This window comes from Pogona vitticeps, chromosome 6, assembly GCF_051106095.1.
Source record: "Pogona vitticeps strain Pit_001003342236 chromosome 6, PviZW2.1, whole genome shotgun sequence".
NCBI classification, from domain to species: domain Eukaryota; kingdom Metazoa; phylum Chordata; class Lepidosauria; order Squamata; family Agamidae; genus Pogona; species Pogona vitticeps.
Genome location: NC_135788.1, coordinates 64210762 through 64235543, shown reverse-complemented (window position 1 = coordinate 64235543; position 24782 = coordinate 64210762). Strand labels below are relative to the sequence as shown.

Sequence of the window (24782 nt, the reverse complement as noted above, 5' to 3'; positions counted from 1 at the left end):
AAGTGTGACTGTTTCAGCCTAAGACTCCCAGAATTTTCTAGCTGTAAGCTGGAGTCTAAAACAAGAATCAGTTGTTTTGATCCCTGCCTTCCCCCTCCACTTTCTTGCAAAGAAAGAAATTTTGGGTTAGAAAAGTGGGGGGGGGCTTATACATGGGGCGTCTTATACATGGACAAATATGGTATGCTCAAGGTGTCTATCAGTTTGTATCTGGAAATCCCACAAGATCTTGGCTTTGTCATTTTCTGGCAGCTTCTCTACGTGATGTTCCCATGCATTTTTGGAGGCTGACAAGTTGTATTTTTTGCATAATGACCAGTGCACTAATTTTGCCACTCTATCTTGTCTAATTTTGTAATCTGTGCAATTTTTGGACATTCATAGATGAGGTATGACAGTTTCATCTTTTTCTTGGCAGAGTCAACAGCTGCTGTTAATGCTAATTCCTTGAATCTTAGTTTTCATAACATTAGTTTGGAGTGCTTGTTCTTGTGCAGCAAAAATCAAGTCTTCAGTTTCTTAATGGTCCCCAGTTTTAGCCATGCCCATGTTGAATTATTGTCATACTTTCCATCAGTATTTCTTGGATGTTGCTTGTTTTTCTTCTTTTTGCTTTCTTTAGTACTATTTTATCAACAAGCAGCTGATCTTTTGTCACTCTTTAAAATTCCCTTTCTGTTCAAAGACTGTATAGAGAAAAAAGTAGAGATGGGCATGAACTGCTGGTTTCATGATTCAGGCCTGTTCTTTTACCACCGCAACAGATGGTTCAGTACCTTGGATGGAGGCAGTGCCCAGAGGAGGCAGGGCAGGGAAGAGGGGGCTCTGCTTCTAAGTGGGTGCCCACTGTAAGCAACAGAGTGTCAAACTGTTGAACATCTGCCCAACACAGAGAAGGCAGGGCAGGAAAGCTTGCACTGCTGTATTTGAGTGAGTGGCCAGTGGAGGAGGGAAGCATGAGCTGCAATTGGTGAGTGAGCAATCATGCTGAGGGGGTGGGGGAGGGGAGCACAGTTCAGCCAGGGAATGGGTGAGCACACAGAGGATGTGGGAGAGGGGTGTGTGCAGCACCTGCAGAACACCAGTGTGGATGCCATGCCAAACTGGGCTGAACCACCAAACTGCAGCTTGTGCCCATCTCTAGTTATTATACTACATTTAAGGTTCTCAAAGTTGTCAGATTAGCATTAGAAAAGATGAAATGTTTACCCTTTCTGGAGATAATATATGCTTTTTGAAGAATTAACAAATATCTATTATTAGTTCTAAATTACAGCATTTTATCTTGATTGTACTGTTGCCATATGCCCTACTCTATTTCTTTTCCAGTATTTAGTCAGAATGCACAAATAGCTAATTGGCAATTGTGTAATGAACTGAACTGAAAAGTACTAAACATAAGATTTGAGTAAATTGTCAGAGAAACGTTGGGAGGGATATCCTTTTTGTGGCAGGTTGTTCTACACCAATATTATATAATTATTGGAATAAAGATTATTGTCTGTAAGAAAGATTATAAAGTTTAGTTTCATTTCTTTCTTCTAAAAAATGTACTTGGATCATATAATTAATACATAATCATATAATTGATACGTTATTATCATATGATAGTCAGTGATTAAACTTGGAGTGAGGTGGAGCTGTCAAGCGGTTTATGCCCTGAAGCCCTCGCTAATCGTATTGATAGGGATGATAACAGAGTAAGGCTGGTTTGTTGGTTTAAACTGTTGCATTTATTGGATAGCTTCCTCCTACGAATGCTGTGAATTCAAGAGGCTACCCCAGTTCTTGCTTGAGTTTTGTGCCATCTGACAGAACACAGTTGTTTCTTTATCAGACTGTCATCACACTGTAGTAAAGGGTTAGATTCTTCTCTCAGTCTTTTTAACCACACAGTAATACATAGTGATCCAAATTATCCAGCAAGCCCCCTGAAGTAAGGGAGAGTTTGGAAAAGTTATCAGTGACAATTTTGGCTACAGTGTTGACTCACTTAACGATCGCCCTGCATTACGACAAATCTGCTTTACGACATTCTTTTTGTGATGGTCAAAATGGAGGAATTTCGCTATGCGATGATTGGTTCCCTGCTTCGGGAATCGATTCTTCACAAAATGATTTTTTTAACAGCTGATTGGCGGTTTCAAAATGGCCACCAGGTGATTAAAATGGCTCCCTGCTGTGTTTCGGGACGGATTCCTCACTATACAGGCAGCGAAAATGGCCACCTTATGGCGGATCTTCACTGGATGGTGAATTTTTACCCCATTGGAACGCATTGAACGGGTTTCAATGCATTTCAGTGGGGTTTTTATTTTCATTTTACGATGTTTTTGCTTAACGGTGATTTTCCTGGAACGGATTATCATCGTTAAGTGAGGCACCACTGTATAGGATTCCATCATTCATAGAAAATAGGAAAGATATGGGATAAGGCCACAACACTAGAAATAAGGAAATAGCCCTCACTGAATTCTGAGAGACTAGCTGTGAGGTAAAAATTATTCGGTTATACATTATTCAGTTTTTTATTCTTTGTCTTGCTTTATCTGAAGCCCTATTCTGACACTGCTGTGCATAAAATACATTCAAGAATAGACCATATATTTGTATCTAAGGATCTATTGACAAGGGTAAATTGTCATGAGTGCTTCCAAAGACCTGGAACCCGAAGGGTTAACTGTGGCTGAAGAGAATGTGGAGAGATCAGAAACACCTGAACTGCCTCCAGATTCTCCTTCCACAGCAGACAGGCTTCGGGAAAGACTTAGGACCAGAAGATCAGATGATCGCTCAAAGGCTGTCCACAGAAACCTACGTGCATCTAGTCCTGAGTATTAACAGGATAGAAAGCTTTCCAGCAGCTCAAGGAGCTGTTTTACTATAAAACAGCTCCCAGTGAAGCCAGAAATTCTGTGGAAGCAAGGAGTCAAAACCTTGGCTTGCATCCATGTTTCTTGTATCGTGTTCCTGACCCTGAACTCTGGACTCTGCCCTTGAACTACGCCGGTATTGGACTTCGGACTCTGAAGTCATGCCTGGACTTAATAATGGACTGGAGGAGGGTCAATAAGCTGAGGCTCAATCCAGACAAGTCAGAAATGCTGCTGGAAGGTGCCCCACCAGATAGGTTAAAGGGCCATTTCCCTGCCTTAGATGGGGTTACACTCCCCCTAAAAGGGTCCGCAACTTGGGGGTGCTCCTTGACCTGGGTCTGACCTTGGAAGCTCAGGTGGAATTGGTGTCCAAGGGTGCCTTCTTGCAGCTGCGAAGAATATATAAACTTCGCCCTTACCTGGAGGAGCAGAGCCTCGCAACAGTCACACATGCACTGGTAACAACCAGACTGGACTACTGCAATACATTATATGTGGGGCAGCCTTTGAAGATGGTCCAGCGACTGCAACTGGCACAGAACCATGCTGCGCGGCTGGTAAATGGTGCCACCGCATGGAGTCATATCACGCCGGTTCTGAAAAATTTACACTGGCTGCTGGTTGCTGCTTGGGCCCAATTCAAAGTGCTTACTTTGACATATAAATCCCTAAATGGCTTAGGTCCTGGTTACCTAAAGGACCGCCTTCTTCCATATGAGCCTGCCTGTGCTCTAAGATCAGGCCAGGAGGCCTTTTTGAAATTGCCATCCTTGAAGTAGGTGAGGGGGATGGCTTGCCAAAATAGGGCCTTCTCGGCTGTTGCCCCCCAACTTTGGAATGCCCTCCCTATAGAGATCCACCTGGCTCTGGCACTTTTGGCTTTTCGGTGCCGGGCAAAGACCTTTCTGTTTAGCCAGCATTTTAATTAAATAGTATTTTTAGCTGGCAATATGAGCAGCAGGATTTAATAATATTAATGTTTTAATGACTGTTTTTAATATAGGGTATTATTATAATATTGCCTGTTTTTAATGGTTTTAATATTTTTAAAGTTTTGATATTGTTGTACGCCACTCAGAGACCACTTGTAATAGCACAGCTAAAAATCTTGTAAATAAATAATTGAAGGGTTTCAAAAGAATTTGGAAGACAGAATAAATGAAAAGGGAGGACGCAAGCCAAAGTAATTTGGGACACTGTGATGTCTGTTACCAGAGGCTACGCATATAAAGCAACTTGCATGCTTAAAAACAGCAAGGAAAAGAGTACAATAATGAGACACAATATAAAAGAATTAGAAAGAATAATCATAAGAACTATACATAGAGATAAGAAAGCGATACTGGAACTACAAGCAAAGAGAGAAGAACTGGAGGATTGATTTGGAAAAGGTACAAAGTAATTTCATTTATTTAAAAAGAGAATTCTCTGAATTTAGTTATTAGCTAAAGCAACATATATAAAAAAGACTAAGGGAAATATAGGGGTAATACAAGATGAGAATGGGAAAAGGTGTAATAAATTGAAAGAGACATTAGACGCTTTTCAGAATTTTTATTAAAAAAACTACACTTGCAAAAACCCTCCTTTAGATAAAATTGAAGAATATATAAAGATTAATTTTAACAAATTATCAACAGATGAAGATAGATATAAAATGAAACAATTAATTACTGATGAAGAAGTAGAGGTTATGATAAATAAATTGAAGCAGGGAAGACACCTGGAGCAGACAGATTAGCTCCATAATATTACAAAATATTTAAAAAGATTTTCATACCAAAGGTAAAAGAGTTACATAATAAAATATTAAGGAGGGAAAAAATTCCACAGTCTTGGTAGGAATCAATAATAGTGTTAAACTTGGAATCTGGTAAAAGGCCAATGAACATGGAAGCATATACACCTGTGTCACTGATAAATCAAGATGGCAGGATCTTTATGGGAATCTTGGCAAATAGATTAAACAATTTTATTGGGAAATATATAAAAATCAGCATTGATTCATACAAGGCAGGCAAATGTCAGATTCAATGAGAAGGGTACTCAACTGCAAGTATTTAACAAAGGAAACACATTCTAAAGCAGGAGTACTATTGCTAGATATATTTAAAATGTTTGATCTGGTGGAATGTGAAACATTAAAGCTTTTGATCAAACACGGTTCAGTAATCATTTGAAGCAGACAACCTGACAATTACATCACAGAATATGGCCAAGGTTATAGTAAATAATGGAATAATTGACAATATCCTTAGGCCAAGGAATGAGACAAGGGTGCCCCCCATCTCCAGTATTATTTGCATTGATAACAGAATTGCTAGCACAAGTAATTAGAAATGATAAATTAAGTAAAGGAAGAGAGAAAAGAAGATAAATTTGTTCGTTGATGACACACTATTAATAATTAAGAATCTAATAGATACAATAGAGAGAATTAAAGAACATTTGAAAGTATTTGAGGAAATAACAGGATTAAAAGTAAATGGGGAAAAGTCAGAATGTTTACTGTTAAATCATCCTGAAGGGTAGAGGGTAAAAATGAAAACAATATTTGAAGGAAAATTAGAAAGTGTAACTAAGTATTTAGAAATAAATATTACATGGAATCTTCAATATATAGTTATAATTGATATGGATAGGTTGAAGAGGAAGTTAAGTGAACAGAGAAAAGAATATAAAAATTGAACCATTTCCTGGTTTGGTAGAGTAGTGTTATGTAAAATGAAAATTAATACTAAATTAAATTTCATATTTTGGGTGCTTCCAGTAAAGATCACTGAAAAACATTTGAAAGAATGGCAGAGTATGATAAATGGGTATTGTATTGGCAATAAGTGAGTAAGGGTTAAAAAGAGGTTCTGGTATATATATATATATATATATAAAGAAGCAGGTTTCAATATGCCAGTGGTCGGGGAACAGGGGTAAATTACCCCAAATGGGATAAAAGTGAAAATCCTGGGGGTAATGAGCAGAGTGCTACCCCCTCCCTCCCACCCCCACCCTCTGCAGCCAAATCTCAAATTGTAAGCCACCTCTCCCTGTTACTTCCTGGTTGCAGCAGGACATTTCTAAATCCTCCGTTCTTTCAGAGATCGGAGATAAGCCTGCTTAATTGGCTACAGCTATGGAATAGCCCCGAGCAATCAATCGATCCGGGGCTTTGAATGACTGCTTCCTCCGGAAATGACTGCAAGTAAGCAGGAGGTGGGAAAGGATCAAGTTAAGGAGGGGAAGGAAGGTGCGAGAGACGGAGGGCTTCATCAAGCTTATTTAAATGTATGGGGAAAATATATATGGAGAAAATGGGTGGGTGGAGGGTGGGTGGGTGGACGTGTGTGTGTGTCTGAGAGAGAGACTGACTCAGAACTGTGAAAAAAGGAACAGGCAATGCTTGAATTAAGGCAGGAAAAAAGGGTGAGGGTGGATGTGTGTGTGTGTGAGAGAGAGAGATATTGACTCAAAACTATGAAAAAAGGAACAGGCAAGGCTTGAATTAAGGCAGGAAAAAGGGGGAGGGAGGGGGGATGTGTGTGTGTGTGTGAGAGAGAGACCGACTGAAAACTATGAAAAGAACAGGCATGGCTTGAATTAAGGTGGGAAAAAGGGTGGAGGGAGGGTGTATGTGTGTTTGTGTGTGTATGTGTGTGAGAGAGAGAGACTGACTGAAAACTATGAAAAGAACAGGCAAGGCTTGAATTAAGGTGGGAAAAAAAGGTGGCTTCATCAAATACTGTATCATTTCCTTCCTTTCAAATAAAGGGGGCAATGTCGGCTTATATAATTTTTTTTTTGGGGGGGGTAAAAGTTAAAAAAGTTTCCTGACCCCTGCAATATACCCAATATTAAACTATATTATACAGCAAATCAACTTAGACATATTCCAGATATTATAATATGTAATGAAAACTTAGTATGGAAAGACATAGAAATGTAAAGAAAGGAAGAAAATTTAGAGGCTATTCTGTTTGGGGAAAAAAGATTGGATAAGAGATTAAGAAAATTGGTAACAGTTCCTTAAAAATTTGTTAGAAAGTTGGAAAAACTATAGAGACGTTCTGAGTCCACTGATTTCCCCCTTGACTCAGGTGGTAGAGCTAACAAATTTTCCAGAAAACTTTAAAAATAAATTTTATATTGTATTAAAGGATAAGGGAGTAAATAGGATAAAAGAATGGATGAAAAAGGCAAAAGATAAAGCATAAAATAGTTACGGGGGAGAAGGGATCTCTTGGTTAATTGTACTTCAAATAGAAGGGTGAACTAGCAAATGGAAAAGCAAGGAAGGAGAGGATAATTTGAAGAGATAATTGAAAAAAGGCTGAAATCAAAAGTAATTTTAAAAAGGAAGGGAACTATAAACGAAATATATAAATTATCAATACAAGTTGGTCAGGACACACAAGGGTTAAAAATCAGTGGCAAGAAGATCTGGTTAATGAAACAACGGGGGATGATTGGAGTAAAATGTGGAGCAAAAGAATTGTGAAGAATATGTCCATAAGGGATAAAGAAAATTGTTATAAGTTAGCATGGAGATGGTATTTAACACTAGTGAGGATAAATATAAAATATAAATTGGGTGGAATGAAGTGTATGGATATCAACCTAGTCCCAAGGGTGAAGGTGGCATGGGTGAAGTAACATGTTTAAGATAAATGAATCAATATAATGCAATGTAGAATTGTTTTTGGTTTATGTTGCCCCTTTCCAGGGTTCCTAATGACATGGAGAGAAGCCATGGACAGCAGAGGCACTGTCTTTCAGACGTTTCACCTATATGTGTAAGAGGGCAGCAGAAGCTAGTAGAAAGGGAGTGGGACTAGCCTGATCTCTCTTTTTGTGTTGTGTTCAATGAATGAATACAATGTGTAATGCCTGAATAGGGTTCAAATTGTGTAGTACTTGCTACATGTAATATCGATAGAACGTATTTTTCAAATATTTTCATATATATTTATGCTATAAATGTAATGTGATTATGCAAAAATATAAATACATTTGATCAGAACACATTCCCCCAACCTCTGGAAGTTGATATGTTAATTGATTTCCTTTCCTTCCTTTTTCCTGGAATGGCTAGCTAGAGATAATCATGGACAGTGTGAGGGCAGGAGGAGATTAAAAATAAAGAAGGGGTATTAAATGGGAAAGGAAATATTATTTAGGTCTCTCTGGGAGCTCTTAGAGAGGACAGACTGTCACCTCTGAAACATGAATATCTCTGTAAACAGAAAGGAACATCTCTTTGCACCCCAAATGGCCATACATCTTGTTTTTGTGGGGGAAAATGAATTAAAAAGATGATTCCCAGGAATCCAAATTTGGCAGCAGTTAACTAGATTCCACTCAGTATTCCAGATACCTGTAATGATAAATTGGCTTGTTAATAGACTTGGAAGGATCTTAATGGCTGAATTCTCAACTGAGCAATTAAAGAGAGTGACCACATGTAGGCTGTATGTCCTGTGGAGAGGCAGATGAATTTTACCTGAACTATTGAAAATAATCACAATCTGATTTAACAGTGGGAGTATGTATAATGTTCTCAGTGTGATACAAAATCCTAGTATTCTGGGATGCTTTTAAGACATTTCCCAACACCATGGGAGACCACATTGTCCACCTAGGACCCCACTCTTATGGTTGACATTGTCTTATGAAATAAGGGGTTTCGAGTCCCCTCTCCTTTCCTTTCAGTGCATATCCTCAGCCAGCAAAATGTATTCTTTTCTTAGACAAAAGGTTAAGGTTTGATTGGCTGCTTTATCAGTAGACTGGGGTACTTACTTTCAGCTGTCCTGTGAGGCCTTCTATAAAATTGCAGGTGTTCAGTTTTAGCAAATACTATAATTGTTATTATATGGCTCGACTCTTGGCAGTTAGTAATGATGTTTCCTGAAACTGAAAAATGATTTTCTACCCTGAGCCGTGGTTTTACATTACCAGCATACTGAAGGGGAGGTGGAGGGAGAAAGAAAAGAAAGCCAAAGCCTTCTCATCAAAGATACACTGGATTTGCTTTTGTTAGTTGTATATATTTTCCACTTTCATATATTTTATTGTACAGTGTATGTATTTCTCTTAGCTGATGTGTTTAGATTTGAAGCTTTTACAAGAGCAACTCAAACTATAGTAGACTGAGGAAGTATTAGGAATTGTCTTCCCTACCCCACACTTCTCAGATAGAATCAACAATTGTAGCTCTTTGCCCAGCACTAGATTATGCAGCAGGAGGACTGCTTATGTGTAAATAAATTTCATTCCTCTCACAGTTGTATTTCTCTCAGTATTATTGTGTTGTTTATTGCTTTGTGTTTTAATATTACCTTGGGTTTTCTCCCCCCACCCCATGCATACTATCCTGAAATCCGTTTTGGCATGAAGGCGCCTCGTGATGCAGTGATTAAACTGCAGTACTGAAGCCAAGACTTTGCTCATGACCTGAATAAATCAGTAAATATTTCAGGGTTCCGTGTGCTACTAGTTTGCTCCCAGCTAGATTCACACTCAACAAGTACATGCAATGTGATTTTAATAAGGGCTTAACATGTTTTAACTCAGCAAGAGATACAACTCCTGCCATGTGGCTTTGCAAAAGACCAAAGACCATTCCCAGAGCAACCACCCACTTATGTTTGGGAAGCCCACAAACAGGACTTCCCTTTTCCATTGTTGTTCTGAAAGGACTGTTGTTCAGAGTCATACTGCTTCTGGTCCTGGAGAGATAATATAATCTTCATGAACAGTAACTATTGACAACTTCATACTTTGTGCATTTTGTTTAATTCTATGATGCCAAGGAAGGAAAATGAACTTGCTCCTTTCTGAACATGTAGGCATTGGTGTGAATTGATGTGGATGCAAAAAGAAGTACTCTGGAAGAACAAGTGACCTCATTCTTTTTCTTCATAATGAAAGATACCCAAATGCACATTTCTTTCTCTGGGAGATGTGTTACTCCTCTTTAAGGGAGATATACAATTAATCACTTTTTATAAGAACGTAAAGCATTTGTTGTTTAATTGTTAAGTTGTGTCCAACTCTTCGTGACCCTATGGACCAGAGTGCACCAGGCCCTCATGTCTTCCACTGCCTCCCAAAGTTTGGTCAAAAACTTAAAAGCATAGGGGGATGCTAAAGTATAACTCCATGCAAGTAGAGGAACCAATCCATATTAGTTGGTATGTGTGGATGTGATGTCAAGTGTATGGGCACTGAGCACGTTGGGAGTTGGAAATTGCAACCCTGATTTTGATTCAGAGCGGAGCAATGCAAGATTGAATACAATAACCCAAAAGAGGCTGATGTGATTATTTGAATAAACTGATGCTACCGCATTTTCCCGAAAATAAAACCTAACCTGAAAATAAGCCCTGTATGATTTGTCAGGATGCTTGCAACACAAGCCCTTCCCAAAAATAAGCCCCAATTAAGTGAAACCCCACCCTCTACCAGGGACTCATTGTGCAGCAGCTGGGATTGACTCTGTCTCATCCACGTGGGCCAGTGGGATCCGTACTTCCCCCTCCCGCCCACCTCGACAAGTAAGTGAGTTCCTGAAACAGGACAGAAACCGTCCAGCCCTGCTGCAGAAGGGGTTTGAGGCCAGTTCATGTTGGGGCCCTTAACGCCAACACTCCCCACAATGACCCTTTGCACTGAAGCACCACCTCTTGACTGGCTCCCAAGCACTGAAGAGAGACTTAAAACTTCTTCCCCTCCTCTCTGCCCTGCACATGGAGGGGCTGGGCAGCCAGGGAGGAAGGAGCTGCATGCCACCAGGAACTTGCTCCTTGGCATTGAGTGGGCTCAACACCTAAGTTCCTGACGGTTCTTGGACTTGCACTTCTGCAGTGCACATGCTTCCCCCCTTACGTGCACACCCAGGCGAGGCTATCATAAGGAAGCACAAAAACCACCACCTTCATGCTCTTTTCCTTCCTGAGTTGCTTCTTGCTGCCAGCTTGCCTCCTTCTCCGCCGTCATCATCATCTTCTGCTACTGCTTCCACACGGGCTGAAGGGAATGGACCTGAGCCTGCGGTGTTTGCTGGGCCAGATAAAAGGGCAAGGCAGGCCAGATGTGGCCCGCAGATCATAGTTTGGTGACCTGGGTGAAGAATTCATGGGATAAAATCACTGATAGCTGTGTTGCCAATGTACTGTGAGCAAGCTACATGGACAGGAAGTGCTCATTTAAGGAGAGCTCTATTGCTGGACATTAGAGATTGGGGCCAATGTTTCTATAGGAAATGGAGTCACAAGAAATTCAGGCTGGAATTCAGGCTTTGATGATGTTCCAGAAGAAGATGACATGACTCTATTTGAATAAATGTAGATTGTTGTACATGAAAAAAATAAAACATCCCCTGAAAATAAATCTTAATGCCTTTTTTTGGAACAAAAATTAATATACGTAAGACCTGGTCTTATTTTCGGGGAAATAGGGTATGTCTTTAATAAGTTGATAACACCAGGGCTAGCCTTAAGTGGTTCATCATACCTTTATCTTTCTTTTGCTATGACTGCTGCCACCGCAACCATCTCTTCCCTTCTACCCTGTTGTTCCTGTTCACTCACCAGCCAGCTGTGGAATGGCATGTCCATAGCTGTTAAATTTTAAACAGTTTTCTCCATAACAGTAGAGGTGGGCAACTTGTGGTTATCCAGGTGTCATTTGAATGCAACTCCCATTATCCCTCACCATTAGCTATGTTAGTTGGAGCTGATGGGAGTTGCACTCCAACAGTATCTGGGAAGGTGCTGCAGGAGAGTGGATGGCTGCACCCCTAAAAGGATCTACAACTCTAGCTGGAGGCAGGTAGAACACTCAGGGTTTCTGGTTGTGCTCTCTGAATTTTCATGCATTTATCCTAATTTGAGACTACAACATGGATACAAGATTGAAGCACTTTTTCCTATTGTCATCTGCTCAATTCACTAGATCATCTCAGGTGAAGCTCTTCTGGGTTGCCACCCTGAGGTAGGCCTACAAATCTTCAACAAGAGGTAGGCTCTTATTTGCAGCAGCTCCAACTCTGTGGAACCAGCTTGCAGAGGACCTTCACCTGGTCCCCTCCCTGTGGTTATTTAGGAGGCAACTAAAGACATGGTTTTTAAGGGAGGCTTTCCACACTGACCCCAGTTGATCATCCATTCTTCTTTGCCCATGCTTTTTGTTTTTAAGAATTATTGGTTAATTGGTTTTATTGCTTTTATGTTTATTTTCTGTTCTGTGTCACACTTTTTGCAAACTGCCCAGAGTAGTGCCTTGGCACTAATGAGGGCAGTACAGTGGTGCCTCGCTTAACGAGCGCACCGCATAACGACGAAATCGCATAGCGATCCATTTTTTCGGATCGCTAATGCGATCGCTTAACGTTTTTCCTATAGGGCACAATTCGGTTTGCGAAGACCGGTAAGCGTTTTGCTTACCGATCTTCGCAAAACGAAGCCCGACGATCAGCTGTTCGGCGGCCAAAATGGCCGCCGGAAGCCCGGAAATGGCCCAAAATGGCCGCGTGCAGCGTTTTCGCGCCCTCGTTAAGCGAGGCGAGGGCGCGAAAATGGCTGCCGGCCATTACGAAGCTTCGTTGAACGGTGAATATTTGGCCCATTTGGAACGCATTAAACCATGTTTAATGCGTTCCAATGGAAATCCCTGCCCCGTTCAACGATGCTTCAGCATAGCGAAGGTTAATCCGGAACGGATTAACCTCGCTATGCGAGGCACCACTGTATATCAATCAAATACGTACATACATACATACATACATACATACATACATACATACATACATACATACATACATACATACATACATACATACATACATACATACATACATACATACATACATATTGATAGGAATATATTTTGTAAGCACTGAATAATACTTTCTGTAGTAAAGAATGATTACAAGAATTAGTGTTAAATATGCCTGTGTTGTACAGATACAGGATTCTTCATGCTAACCATCTGAATAAATTCAGAGGAGAAATTAAATGATACAGTGCAATAGTAGAATCTTGCATTCAGCATTTAATGAGAGGCATCAAAGCAACAATGTAGATAATTCATAAATGACAACTAGACTTTTTCATAGTTTATTTCTGAGCAATGCAAGAACATGGGAGGGGGAGCTAGCCAAGGAACAAACAGGTACTAAATGTGTGCTCTGCAAACATCAGTATCAGTTTATCCAATGGTAACCCACACTTTCTTACAGATACAGGTTGCAGATGATGGCATGGAAATGTTCACTGTAGGCATATCCTTTTATCTCCTTATCAGCCCATTTGTCATTCCCATTGTTAAGGACTCCAGGTTTACACCATCACACAAATGTATCACTTTCAAAGACTTTGCTTTTCATTTTCATGTCAGTCTCACAGATTAGAATATGATATGAATCCTAGGCCACATAGTTTCTTTAAACCTGAGCCAGTAGCACTGCAAAGTGTTAAGCATTGCACCCTTTCATCTTGCAGAATCTGACACTTTAAAATGAAAAGCTTGTTGATGTAATCGTATTACCAGCCTGTACAGGTTGCCTGTAGAGCACTGCTCTGGAGATAAATGTACAAGACTATGTTATGTTTGCACCCCACCACCACCTTTTTAAAATGGAAAAGCCGCCCTGGCAAACGTAACAATAGTTTAATCAGTAGTTTGATTAAATTTCTTATCCCCCCCCCCCCTCCAGAATGCTATGGATTCCTGACTGAAGGATATATTTTATGTGATGTTTAGACTGGGCATATGTAAAAATGGTTTTCAGACCAATGATTAACAATGGATTTGTCTATGAAACCCCAAAACCTAGATCAAGGTCACTTTCCTGAAAATTATCCCACAGCTGTTTGGAAGCAGTCATTTTTTTTGCGAAGTTTGGAAAAATGCAGATAAGTTGTGATGTGTAATATGAAGCTTATAAACTGATAGTAAATGGTAGGATTTATCTTCCTTTGTAAGTTATTCATAAACCTTTTGGACCAAGGGCAAAGGCTGAGTCCAAGGATCTTTCATAAGCCAATAAGCACTGATAAGTTTAAGCACCATAACTGATGAAACACACATTTAATATGAAAGACTATAATACTAGTGCATTTGAAAGAAACCAGAATCAGAGTCTGGTCTCCACAGAAGTGGACCATGATTAAAACTAGTATTGACAAACACAGAATAAAGCTTGCCATAAGGTATCACAAATTTTAGAGCAGTTTGCCTTAATGTCAACTAACAATTCTCAGTTAATTCTGTTTGAATCAGAGAAGACATTTCTTTTCTTCCTTTCCCATCCACTTGAAGTATGAAGATAAGATGCAGCCTGACCTCTGGGGAGCTGAGTTTGTAACATGGTAAACTTAAAAAAGTCAGTCAAGTAAGAAAGTGAAAAGGACAGTTTTATTTGTGCCTGTTTATCATGTTGTTTAGATGGATGAGTTAGGCTAGAGTCAGCAGCTTTCTAGGGACAAGGAGAACACCGCTGTCTACATCCATCACCTGATCCAGGCTGAATGAGAATCTGCAACAACATCATGTGGCCACTTGCCATGACATTGCTTCAGGTTGGAATGTACCTTTTTGTTATGTCTTAGCTGGTGTGCACGGGTTGGATTGTATGTCTGAGTTTTGAAGCCTGAAAGTAAGGTACATTTCCTAGACTTCTCACTTCAGTCTGATCTGAAGACATGGTCCATTCAAATTTGCAGGAACAATTAGAGCTTGAATTCTTAAGAGAGGTGTTTTCCTCCGGAGTATGCAGGCACTTGATGCTTTGTCAGGTCAGGAATTGCCCTGTTTTCCAAAGCAGTTCTACTTACAAACTGCTTATATGTCCAGTTTGTGATTCCTAAGAAATTGTTTGCTGAGATGCTTCTCATTCCCCCCCACTTCCCCCCCTTATAAAGGATGGAGAGGGAATCAGCAATCCTCCAACTAGTCAACCCCCTCATTTAAGAGCATGAACCTCATGTCTTTAGTCCAACTTCTAGACATAATTATAGCTTGCCAGATTAAGACTGAGGTCCCAAACACAATCACTACAGTGATTCTGTAACATTTTCAGGACATCCAAAGCTTCCCAAATACATTGGAAGGTTCTGATATCTATGTGGTTGTGATGGCATTTGGGGTGGTCAAAAAAGTCACCGTCCTGCGGATTTGTCATACAGCGGGTCATCGTCTAGCAAGGTACCACTGTAATAGCACACTGTATGTGTTCTTCACTGACAAATATTCATAGCATGATCTCTGACTCCCTCTAGTGGCCAATTCTAGTAATACATTTGAAAATACTTTTTTCTGGATTTTTTTTTAGCATTTTTGATATTTTCAGACCATAGATAAGTGAATCAGTGGATACTGATCCCATGGATAAGGAAGTCCTACTGTATATTCAGCTAAAGGAAAAAAGAAAGCACTTTCACCACATCTGGTTAAGCATTCTGAAGTACTGATGTGAATTATGTCTTCACCACAAAAGAGGCAGGTTGGTAGGGATTCCAGATTTCTCTGCTTTTCCTGCCTCCTTCCCCTCCTGCTCCATTATTGTTCAGTTCTGCAAACAGAAACTAGTGGGTTTACTGTTTTCTTTTAGAGTGACCAACTGAAGAGATTTCCTATGGTAATACATTCTGGGAAGTAAGGACAGCTCTTACCCTGATTTTTAAACTCTGAAACGTTCTTATAGTAGTGGGAAAAGACAGCTTGCTTAATGAACGCATCCTTAATCTCTTCTGTAATGTACAGCTACACGGAAATGGTAGCCATTCTAGGATGCACACTCAGATTCTGTGCATCATTGGTAAATTTTATATCCTGGAAAACTCTCCGAATCCTGTGCAATTTGAGAAAAACTGAATGGTGTCTTCTCCATTGCCCCCCAAAATGTTCAAACAATGGGGCTACATGTGCGTGTATCAGCACAGGTGTTTTGTGAAGTGATGTGTCTTTGCATAAAAAGAATCTTCAGATCTTGTGCTCCAAATTACATCTGCATTTTGTGGAGTAGTGTATTTTGTGGAGTGCCGTTCTTCCTTTAGTAAATAGGCAATCTATAGAAATCTGACTCCAAATGAAAGTCAGTTTTTTTATGCTTCTACTGCCTGTCTAATGTGCATTTTTCTTTTCTCTTTGTCATTAAGGTAGGGCATCTGCTTTTGAAAATAACCTTTTATTTGTTAAGATTCATCTGATCCTGCCTTTATTCTCTCATCTGAAGTTCTAATCCTCCATCACTCATAATTAGATGCTGTGGAAATATTCCCACAAGCATAAACAGTTGGCATTTAAGTGCCACACAGTCTCCAAAGAAACAAAGTTTGTTTTTATGTAAATGGACTAAAATACCCAACAACTAGAATAATAATGTCTGTGGCATTTTTTTTCATCTTTCAAACTGTTACATCACAAATATTAATAAATTAAGACTGCTTGAAAAGCAACTCTATAATAATAGCTTGTTTGTTTTCTAGTGGACTCTGGATCAACTGTGCTCAATTTACCGCTTGATTTCTTAAAAGCTATTTTAAATTTTTGCCAACTGAGTTTATATTGCAGTAAGGCGGGTTATTCCTTACAATTGTCTCTGAAGATTCATAACTCTAAATGTACCCTTGCTCCAACATATGCAAAGCAAATGTTTTTTAATCTGAACATTATTGTTAAATAAATATGTTTCTACTTAATTTTTCTGTTAATGCTGAATACCTTCTACCTCTCATCAGTTTTCCCATTCCTTCACTGATTGAACATCTGAGTTGACCTGTTGCTTTAGAGAGAGTATGAAATCCAGACAACTTCAGTGACAGACTAGAATTCATGGTGTATCAATCCTTGAATCAAAAGAGCTAAGGGGCAGATTGAGAGCAAAGATGCATTCCGCTTCTTTTTTTCAAAGTCAACTTTTAGAAAGCACAGATTCTAACATTAAAATGCTTCCTTAGCTATATATACAGTGGTGCCTTGACTTACGAACAGCCTGACCTACGAAGGTTTTGAGTTACGAACAGCTCTGGACGCAAAATATTGCTCTGAGTTACGAACAGAGCTTTGACTTATGAACAGAAAAAGGCAGGGGGAAAAGGCGTGAAATTCAAACCGTTGGTGGCAAAGAGGCTGCTTCTTTGTAGCTCTTTTGCCCCAACGGTTAGAGCAGGCGGTTAGGGAACTTTTTTTATTCCTGGGGTACAGGAGGAGGAAGGAGAGGCAGGGTGGTGTGGGTCTACTCATGAGTAAGCCCCACCAAAGGCACAGGTCTACTCGTAAGTGCCGTCGAAGGCGCGGGTCAGAGGGGCTCTGTGGTGGCGCAGGAGAAGGAAGGAGAAGCGGCCGGGTGCTGGTGGTTTGGAAGCCCGGGAAGCTTCTGCAGAGGCTTCGGACTTGTAAGGTGCTACTTTTTCCTTTTAAAAATGTTTTTCTGGGTGGGTTTTGAAGGGTAGGTTTGGGCTGGGGGGTTACATTTCTGTGTTTATTTTGTTTTTTTGGTGGTTTTTTTGTTTGTTTGTTTTTAGTCCCACGTGGGACTTGCTCCAATTTTTATTCTTGGATTTTTATTTTTATTTTCGCAGTCCCAGCATGGGACTTCCGGTGTGGGGTTTTGTGTTTGTGTGTGTGTGTGTTTTCCTTCGGGCAGAATGGATTCATTGGTTTTCAGTGTATTCCTATGGGAAATGGTGCTTTGACTTACGAACATTTTGACTTACGGCCACCGTTCCAATACAGATTAAGTTCGTAAGTCAAGGCACCACTGTATATGTATATTATAACATTAAAATGCTTCTGTAGCAATATACATTTTTGTGCTGTCCTCTGAAGATGCCGGACACAGAGACTGGCGAAACGTTAGGACGAACAACCTTCAGGACACGGCCAAAGAGCCTGAAAAACCCACAACAACCAATATACATTTTATTTACCAGAATGGCCTTTTGGGAAGCAATGGGATTAGAGAAGGAGAGGGCATTGCAATCTATTAGTCTACTACTCTGTGGGCAAAGTAGTGTGCCAATCAAGAGGCATGTAGAAAGCCATGTATAATTGCATTCTCTCTTGTTCATATGAAATGGATCTTTTTTAAAAGCAAGACATGGCTTTGAAACCAAGCATCAAATTTTAAGGGACTTACTGGAAGTACAAAGCTATCCAATAGAACTATGAATTCTGTACATACATAGAGTACGTTGTTCCAAATGGATGAACTTGCCTTTTGAATGTTAGAATTGCTTCTTAGCATGCTTAGCAAGCGTAATTACCAGGAAGTGATTCGTGATTCAAATTTTAGGCTTAGGATTCTGGTGTGTATTGGCCAAAATCCTGTTGAGTACGATCCTCCTACACTGTGGGAATCATATAATCATCTGTGGCAGATTGCCACTCATTAAAGGCTTCCTTTTGTGATTTCATGGTTCATGTGACTTCATCACATTATGCAGTGGTTCTCAAACTGTGTGGCGCAGTGCCCTGGGGTGCTGCCAGACCCAGCCAAGGGCACCCTAGAATTCTCAGAAGTACTTTCGCAGATTCCGGGGAAGTGCTACTCAGGCCGGGCTTCCCTTCCCCCTCCTCCCCCCTCACTCAAAGTTTGATATTGAGGGAGTTGTGGCCAATGGCTAGTAAGCCAAGGGAGATATGAATCAAAAATGTTTGGGAACTACTGACATTATGTATGAACTGTGTGTACCCCAATTTTGCAAAACAAAGCATTTAATGAGCGTCACTCTCACACTGTCGATGATGTCATTCCCATTGCACAGACTGAACTGTGCAACAGGATTTCAATTACTAACTTGTTTAACAACCAGAGGGTATATGAGTTCATTTATTATTATGTAGATGGTAGTTTGTGGGATGAGACCAACATAGCAACCACAATGTGTGGATGAGCTTTTCTCCATTAATGAAGATCTCATCATTAATTCTATCAACATATGTTTTAGCTAAAACATTAAGGCCTCCATAAAAGTTCTTACTTTAATTTTATAAGTTACATTAGCTGCCCAGCATTTTCACAATGTGAAAACATCAGCTGTTCCCATCTGCCTTTGGAGCTGTGTTGTACAGTAGTATATTTTTTTCATTTTTACATCAAGATGCACTCTTGACAAGTTTATAGAAGTTAGAAAATGAGCAGGAGGATACATTAAGAATGGCAAAAGCTCAGGCATATTTCTTATATTATTCACACAGCTGGAATGTTCATAGTTAGAACAGAGTGTAACAAGAGCAAATGCTGAACCACATCAAGCAGTTCCCATGTCATGCATGTAATTTAAGTATCAGTTCTATAAGGGCGTTTGCTGTGTTCCTTGCACACAGAAAGACCACAACTAAGTATCTAAAAATATCCCACAATCTTTTAGAAATGTGAACAAACAACCCTCTCCTTTTGATAATTCAAATGCATTGTTTCACTCAGATGGCTCTGTAACAAACATCTGGTGTGCCAGAAAGCATTTTAAAATATTATTTCTCTGTTTCTTTTCACCCTTTTGAGTGCACCTTTCTGAAGAGTGACTGGAAAGTAGTCCTATTCAGAGGTAGCAGGTCTGAAACACAGACAGATGAATACTTCCTTTTGTGTGAATCTAGTGAAGGAAGGCATTGATGGCATGGGAGAAATGGCACTGTGACTCTACAGCTATTTTGAAAAGGCCGCAGCTAAGTGTCCCAAGCATGAGCTTCATTTTCCAAGAATAAATGCTACAGGGTGTGTTTATATCTTAGCCTGGAAAGTTAAAACATTTTTTCTCAATAAATAGCTTCTCAGATACATTTTAGGTTGAAAATGAATCAAGCATTTCAATCTCTGAATGGAAAAGAAAAAAATCGCATTATGTTGTAATATCACCAGGAACCTTTATGTACGTATGAGAAATAGTTCATTCTTTCATCCTTTCCTTTCAGTACTCTGTGGTTCCTCTTGGATATACACCATGTTATGCACCAATGTAATGAGAGGATTATGTGTGAGAGAAACTGAGGAATACTGCTGTGGGCTGGACCCTCTTACATGCCTAGATTTGTAGCAGTCATCCAAGATGGAATTATCTAAGCTAAGATACTAAATTAAGAATAATCATCTATCTTCTTGGGGAGTTAATAGTCATATCGGTATAAGAGGGGTGATAGTTCCACTGCTGTTGGTGGCAGATAAATATTTGAAGGGCAGCTACTGGGCAGAAGTAGTTGTGGAAGGTGACACTGGCAGAAGGTTTTTCATAGATAATGACAGTAACACTCAATGAATTTTTGGCAATAGTTAACCACTTCTAAACATTTTATACCACCAAAATCTATCCATATCACTTGATCTAGCCAGGAGGTGCAACTGAGGAGCCTAACGCTGAGAGAGGCCTGAAAGGAAAAAACAAGAAACTGGGCCTTCTCGGCAGTCGCTCCTCGGTTATGGAATAATCTACCTCCAGAGATCCGTATGGCCCCTTCTCTGGGTATTTTTAAAAGCCAATTTAAAACGTGGCTATTGAGGCAGGCCTTCCCTTCAGGCACTATTTGATCTATCTTCTTTATTATTTTTCCATCTTGAATTACTTCTTAAATTCTTGAATTACTTCTTAATCTTCATAATGATGCCATTTTAAAATTGTTTATTATGTATGCTGTACGCCTCCCAGAGTAGTCGAACAACTAGATGGGCGGGGTATAAATATAATAAATAAAAATATTTTTAAATGTATATATATAAAAAATAAAAAAATATTTATTTATATAAATAAAAATCTTATGATGATGCATTCCAAAATGAAACTGCTGGAATATGAGACTCTCAAGTGGGAGAGTCTCATATTGCTGGAATATGAGACTCTCAATCAGCCACTGGAAAGAACAACATAGACTATAACTAATGAAGCATTTGAATTAAAGCTGAACAGATATCTAGTTGCTGATGTGCATAGAGGCAAAAGGATGCTGCACTATGCATATGAATGGAACCTAGAATGTGAGAAGTATTCCAAACTTGAAACAAAAAGTGTTTAAACATTGCAGTACTTGCTGCGAGTGGACCACTGTGGACTAGAATAGGATATTTCCAATCAGATAAGTACAAAGTGTTTTATGGTTGTTGTGGTCTTTCCAGGCTCTTTGGCCATGTTCTGGAAGTTTTTCTTCCTAATGTTTCATCAGTCTCTGTGGCCAGCATCTTCAGAGGACAGGAGCTAGAACTGTGTTCTGGTGTAGTGTATGAGATTGTTGAATATTTGTAGCTGTGGGATTAGTTTGTTTCTTCCAGAAGTTTGGGTGTTTTCTGTGATCAGGGTGTTTTTTGTTATGGGTGTTTTGTTGTCACTGTGATTGATGGGTGTCTATCACGATCAACCTTGTTACCCCTATTTATTTGGCTCTCACAAGGGATCATGCCCTTTTTTCCTTCACGCTGCCACCAGGTATTCTCCTAATACCAATTATGTTATACATGTGTGCTACCAAAACTGAGAGTTATTGAACTGCTCAGAAAATTCAATTTTTTCTTTGGCTTACTAGAATCCCTTTTGCTTACTGGATTATATTTCGATCCCACCGCTGCCACCACTTGTGGCGATCGACCTTGTTGCCCCTATTTATTTGGCCCTCACAAGGGATCACACCCTTTTTCCTTCACACTGCCACCAGGTATTCTCCTAATACCAGTTATATTATACATGTGTGCTGCCAAAACTGAGGGTTATTGAACTTAGGAATCATAGGTTTAATTAACAAACATTCTTTTATTGTCAAGTAAATCATAAAGGTAAAACATATATGAACTGTATCAGGTATTAACACGGATTGGAACATGTATGCAATCACTTTTATTCCAAACTACTATATACTTTTACTCAACATCCAATAAGTTCCTGGTTACTTTTAATCAAATAACAATGAAGAATTTTAGTTATTGGGAATTGTTGTTGTTGTTCTGGGCTCTCTGCTCTAGCAGTAACTGGGGTTGCTATGGCGCCTGCTTCAACTGGCCCTGTGGGTGCCTCATTCTGCTGTATGCAGTATAGTTTCTTAGGCAAATTCAAATTCCCTTTTTGTTGCCCAAAATCTCTATTCTTAGCACATTGAGCTATGAAGTGTCATTGTTCTCCCACAGCCAAAACAGGATCTAGAAACTTTTTGTTCAAAACTTGGGGACTTATCTCCCTTTCCTTCCCAGTTCTTATATCTCTGCTGGCTCTGCTCGGCTTGCCTCTAAAATGGCTTCCAACTGCCTGTTGATTTCTGAGGTACTCTCTGGGTTCTTTCTTTCTGTCATCCCAAGCTTTCCCTCTAATTTTTACTTCAGAGTATCTTGGACCTTTAGTTTCTGTGATATGGTCAGCTAGTTTGCTGACCTCTAAAATATTTTTAAGCTTTTTATCTTTTACCAAATACCTGAATTCCCCAGGTAGAACTGAAAAAACTGTTCAAGACCAATGATATTTTTCATCTCCTCTAGGGTCTGGACCTCTCACTGCTCAAGCCACTTTTCCAAATACCTCATCATGTTTGCCCCTAATTGAGAATAGGATTCCTCAAGGTTTTTGGTCAATGCCCTAAATTTCCACCTCAAATGTTCCGCATTGATCCCAAACTGCGCAAAACCCGAATTTTTAAAAGCTTCGTAGTCTCTTGCTTTTTCTTGTGGCATTTGGGCGTATATTTCAGTGAGTTCTCCACTTCTTAAAACAATCATGTTCTGTGATCATTCTATTTTGTAGTCCCAGCAGGCTCTCTCAAACAGAATTAGGAATGCCTCTGGATTATTTCCCTTTCTGAATTGTGGGAATTTCTTAAGGTATCTTTTTGAAATCTCTTCAACTGCTGAATCGTTATTATTCTGATTTAGGGCTGTTAATTCTAATTGTCTCATTTTAAGTTGGTGTTCTACCTCTTTTTCCCTCATTTCTCTCTCTCTCTCTCTCTCTCGCTCTCATTTCCATCTGTCTGGCTTCTGCCTTTTCTCTTTCTCTTATTTCTAGTTGTCTCCTTTCTTGCTCCATGGCCATCTCCCTTTCTCTGGCCTCTGCCTGTCTAGCTTCAGCCCTTTCTTTCGCCTCCAACTCATTTTGCCTTAGCTGAAACTCCTTTTCCAATTTCCACTTTTGAAACTCTTGGGAGGTTAAAGTAGCTTCTCCTCCCTTTGAGGTATCCCTTTCCTGCACAGCATCCTCCTGAGCATAATCTTGCTCAGCTAATTCAAGAGGGCTTTCCTCTTTGTGAGGTAACCCTTGTCCTTCAGATACCTCCATTGTTAACCATTTCCCTCTTTTAGAAGGCATGGTTTATCTGTTTTCTTACAGATTCAGATAGACAAGCCTCGTTTTAAAAGGGACCTCTTTTTTCCTGTGTTAGGGAGAGATTGATTGATACTTAGTAGCTTTCCCTTTGATAGCCTAGGTTTGCTACTTTGGTACTTTAGGCACCTAGCCTTGTTGTTTCCTGTAGGATACACTGTTTCTTTTGGCCTCCAGCCACCCAGCTATTTCTCCTTCTGTGTATTTTTCTGTTTTCCAAGCTCCTCTGCTTGGTCCAGTTCCCTCATATTTGTGTTTGACCTTGGCTTCCGCTTTTGCCCCCTCATCACTCCCTTCTTAGAGCCTAGGGTCCACAGCTAGCCCACTAGTCTTTCACAATCTTGAGGTAAACCTTGAACTGTTGATTTTTCCTCAGAGTTTCTGTTTCTTTAGTCTTTCCACAGTCTGCAAACTGGAGTCCCTTTTAAGCTTTTCACCAAGCCACTTTCAAGGATCCCACTCCTGCCCTTACAGCACCAGACTACTAGGTCTCCTAAGCTCAGAAAATTCAATTTTTTCTTTGGCTTACTAGAATCCCTTTTGCTTACTGGATTATCTTTCAATCCCACCGCTGCCACCACTTGTGGCGATCAACCTTGTTGCCCCTATTTATTTGGCCCTCACAAGGGATCACACTCTTTTTCCTTCACACTGCCACCAGGTATTCTCCTAATACCAATTATGTTATACATGTGTGCTGCCAAAACTGAGGGTTATTGAACTTAGGAATCATAGGTTTAATTAACAAACATTCTTTTATTGTCTAGTAAATCATAAAGGTAAATCATATATGAACTGTATCAGGTATTAACACGGATTGGATCATGTATGCAATCACTTTTATCCCAAACTACTATATACTTTTACTCAATATCTCTCTTATAGTACTTATACTTCATTCCTGCTTGTTCAGTATCTTTTAACCTGCTCTATTCCCTCTCCTAACACTCTCAGCTCAATTCACTCGCCCTCTCCTTCTCTCTCCTAAACCCTAACTGCCATTCCACATTTCCAACTGTCCCTCTAACTGTCTCTCTAACTCCGTCCCTCCTGCCCTATCCTTGGCTCCTCCCTCTTGAGCTTCTGTGATGAACAGGCAGGAATGACGTCACCTTTTGGCATTTTGCTACAGTGTCGTTAGCTAGTCTTTTGTGTGCAGTGATCACTGGTTCTTATTGCTGGGTAGGGTTCATTGAACTTTTTGCTGGCTGTATTTTTCAGTGCTGGGAGCCAGGCTTTGTTGATTTTTAGACTTCCTTCTTTTTTGTTGAAGCTGTGCTGGTGTTTTATTTTAGAAACTACAAACTCAGGGGGGAAAGTGTGGTTCTATTTAATGTAGCACACCATTTATGGGCTGCAGTACAAATCAAACTGAATAATATTATCAGGCTTCATGGAAAGCCTATCAGCATATCCATCATTCAGCTCTATGTTCCAACTAAAGTTGCTGAACAAGAAGAAACTAAAAGCTTTTATACAAATGTCTGGGAGGAAATTGATCACAGCCCAAAACAGGAAATACTGCTAATCATAGGCAACTGGAATGCAAAAGTAGATATAAAACAGAACAAACATGGTTTGGAATTTAATTTAGGAGTCAGGAGAGTGACTCATAGAC

The 24782-nt window shown here is 39.8% G+C and overlaps 1 protein-coding gene across 6 annotated transcripts in view; it reads left to right on the top strand.

Moving 5' to 3' along the window:
* SUGCT (succinyl-CoA:glutarate-CoA transferase) overlaps positions 1-24782 on the top strand; it is a 506744-nt gene that overhangs the window by 325612 nt on the left and 156350 nt on the right. For 2 of the 6 annotated variants that reach the window (XM_073003759.2, XM_073003762.2), the window contains one exon: positions 7594-10399. The exons of the other annotated variants lie outside the window; for them this stretch is intronic. Coding sequence is in view for 1 of the 2 variants with exons in the window: in XM_073003762.2 (XP_072859863.2) it covers positions 7594-7602 (9 nt within the window). In the remaining variant the exon portion in view is untranslated. Of the gene's footprint in view, positions 1-7593; positions 10400-24782 lie in introns of those variants that run through there. 6 annotated transcript variants of the gene reach the window in all.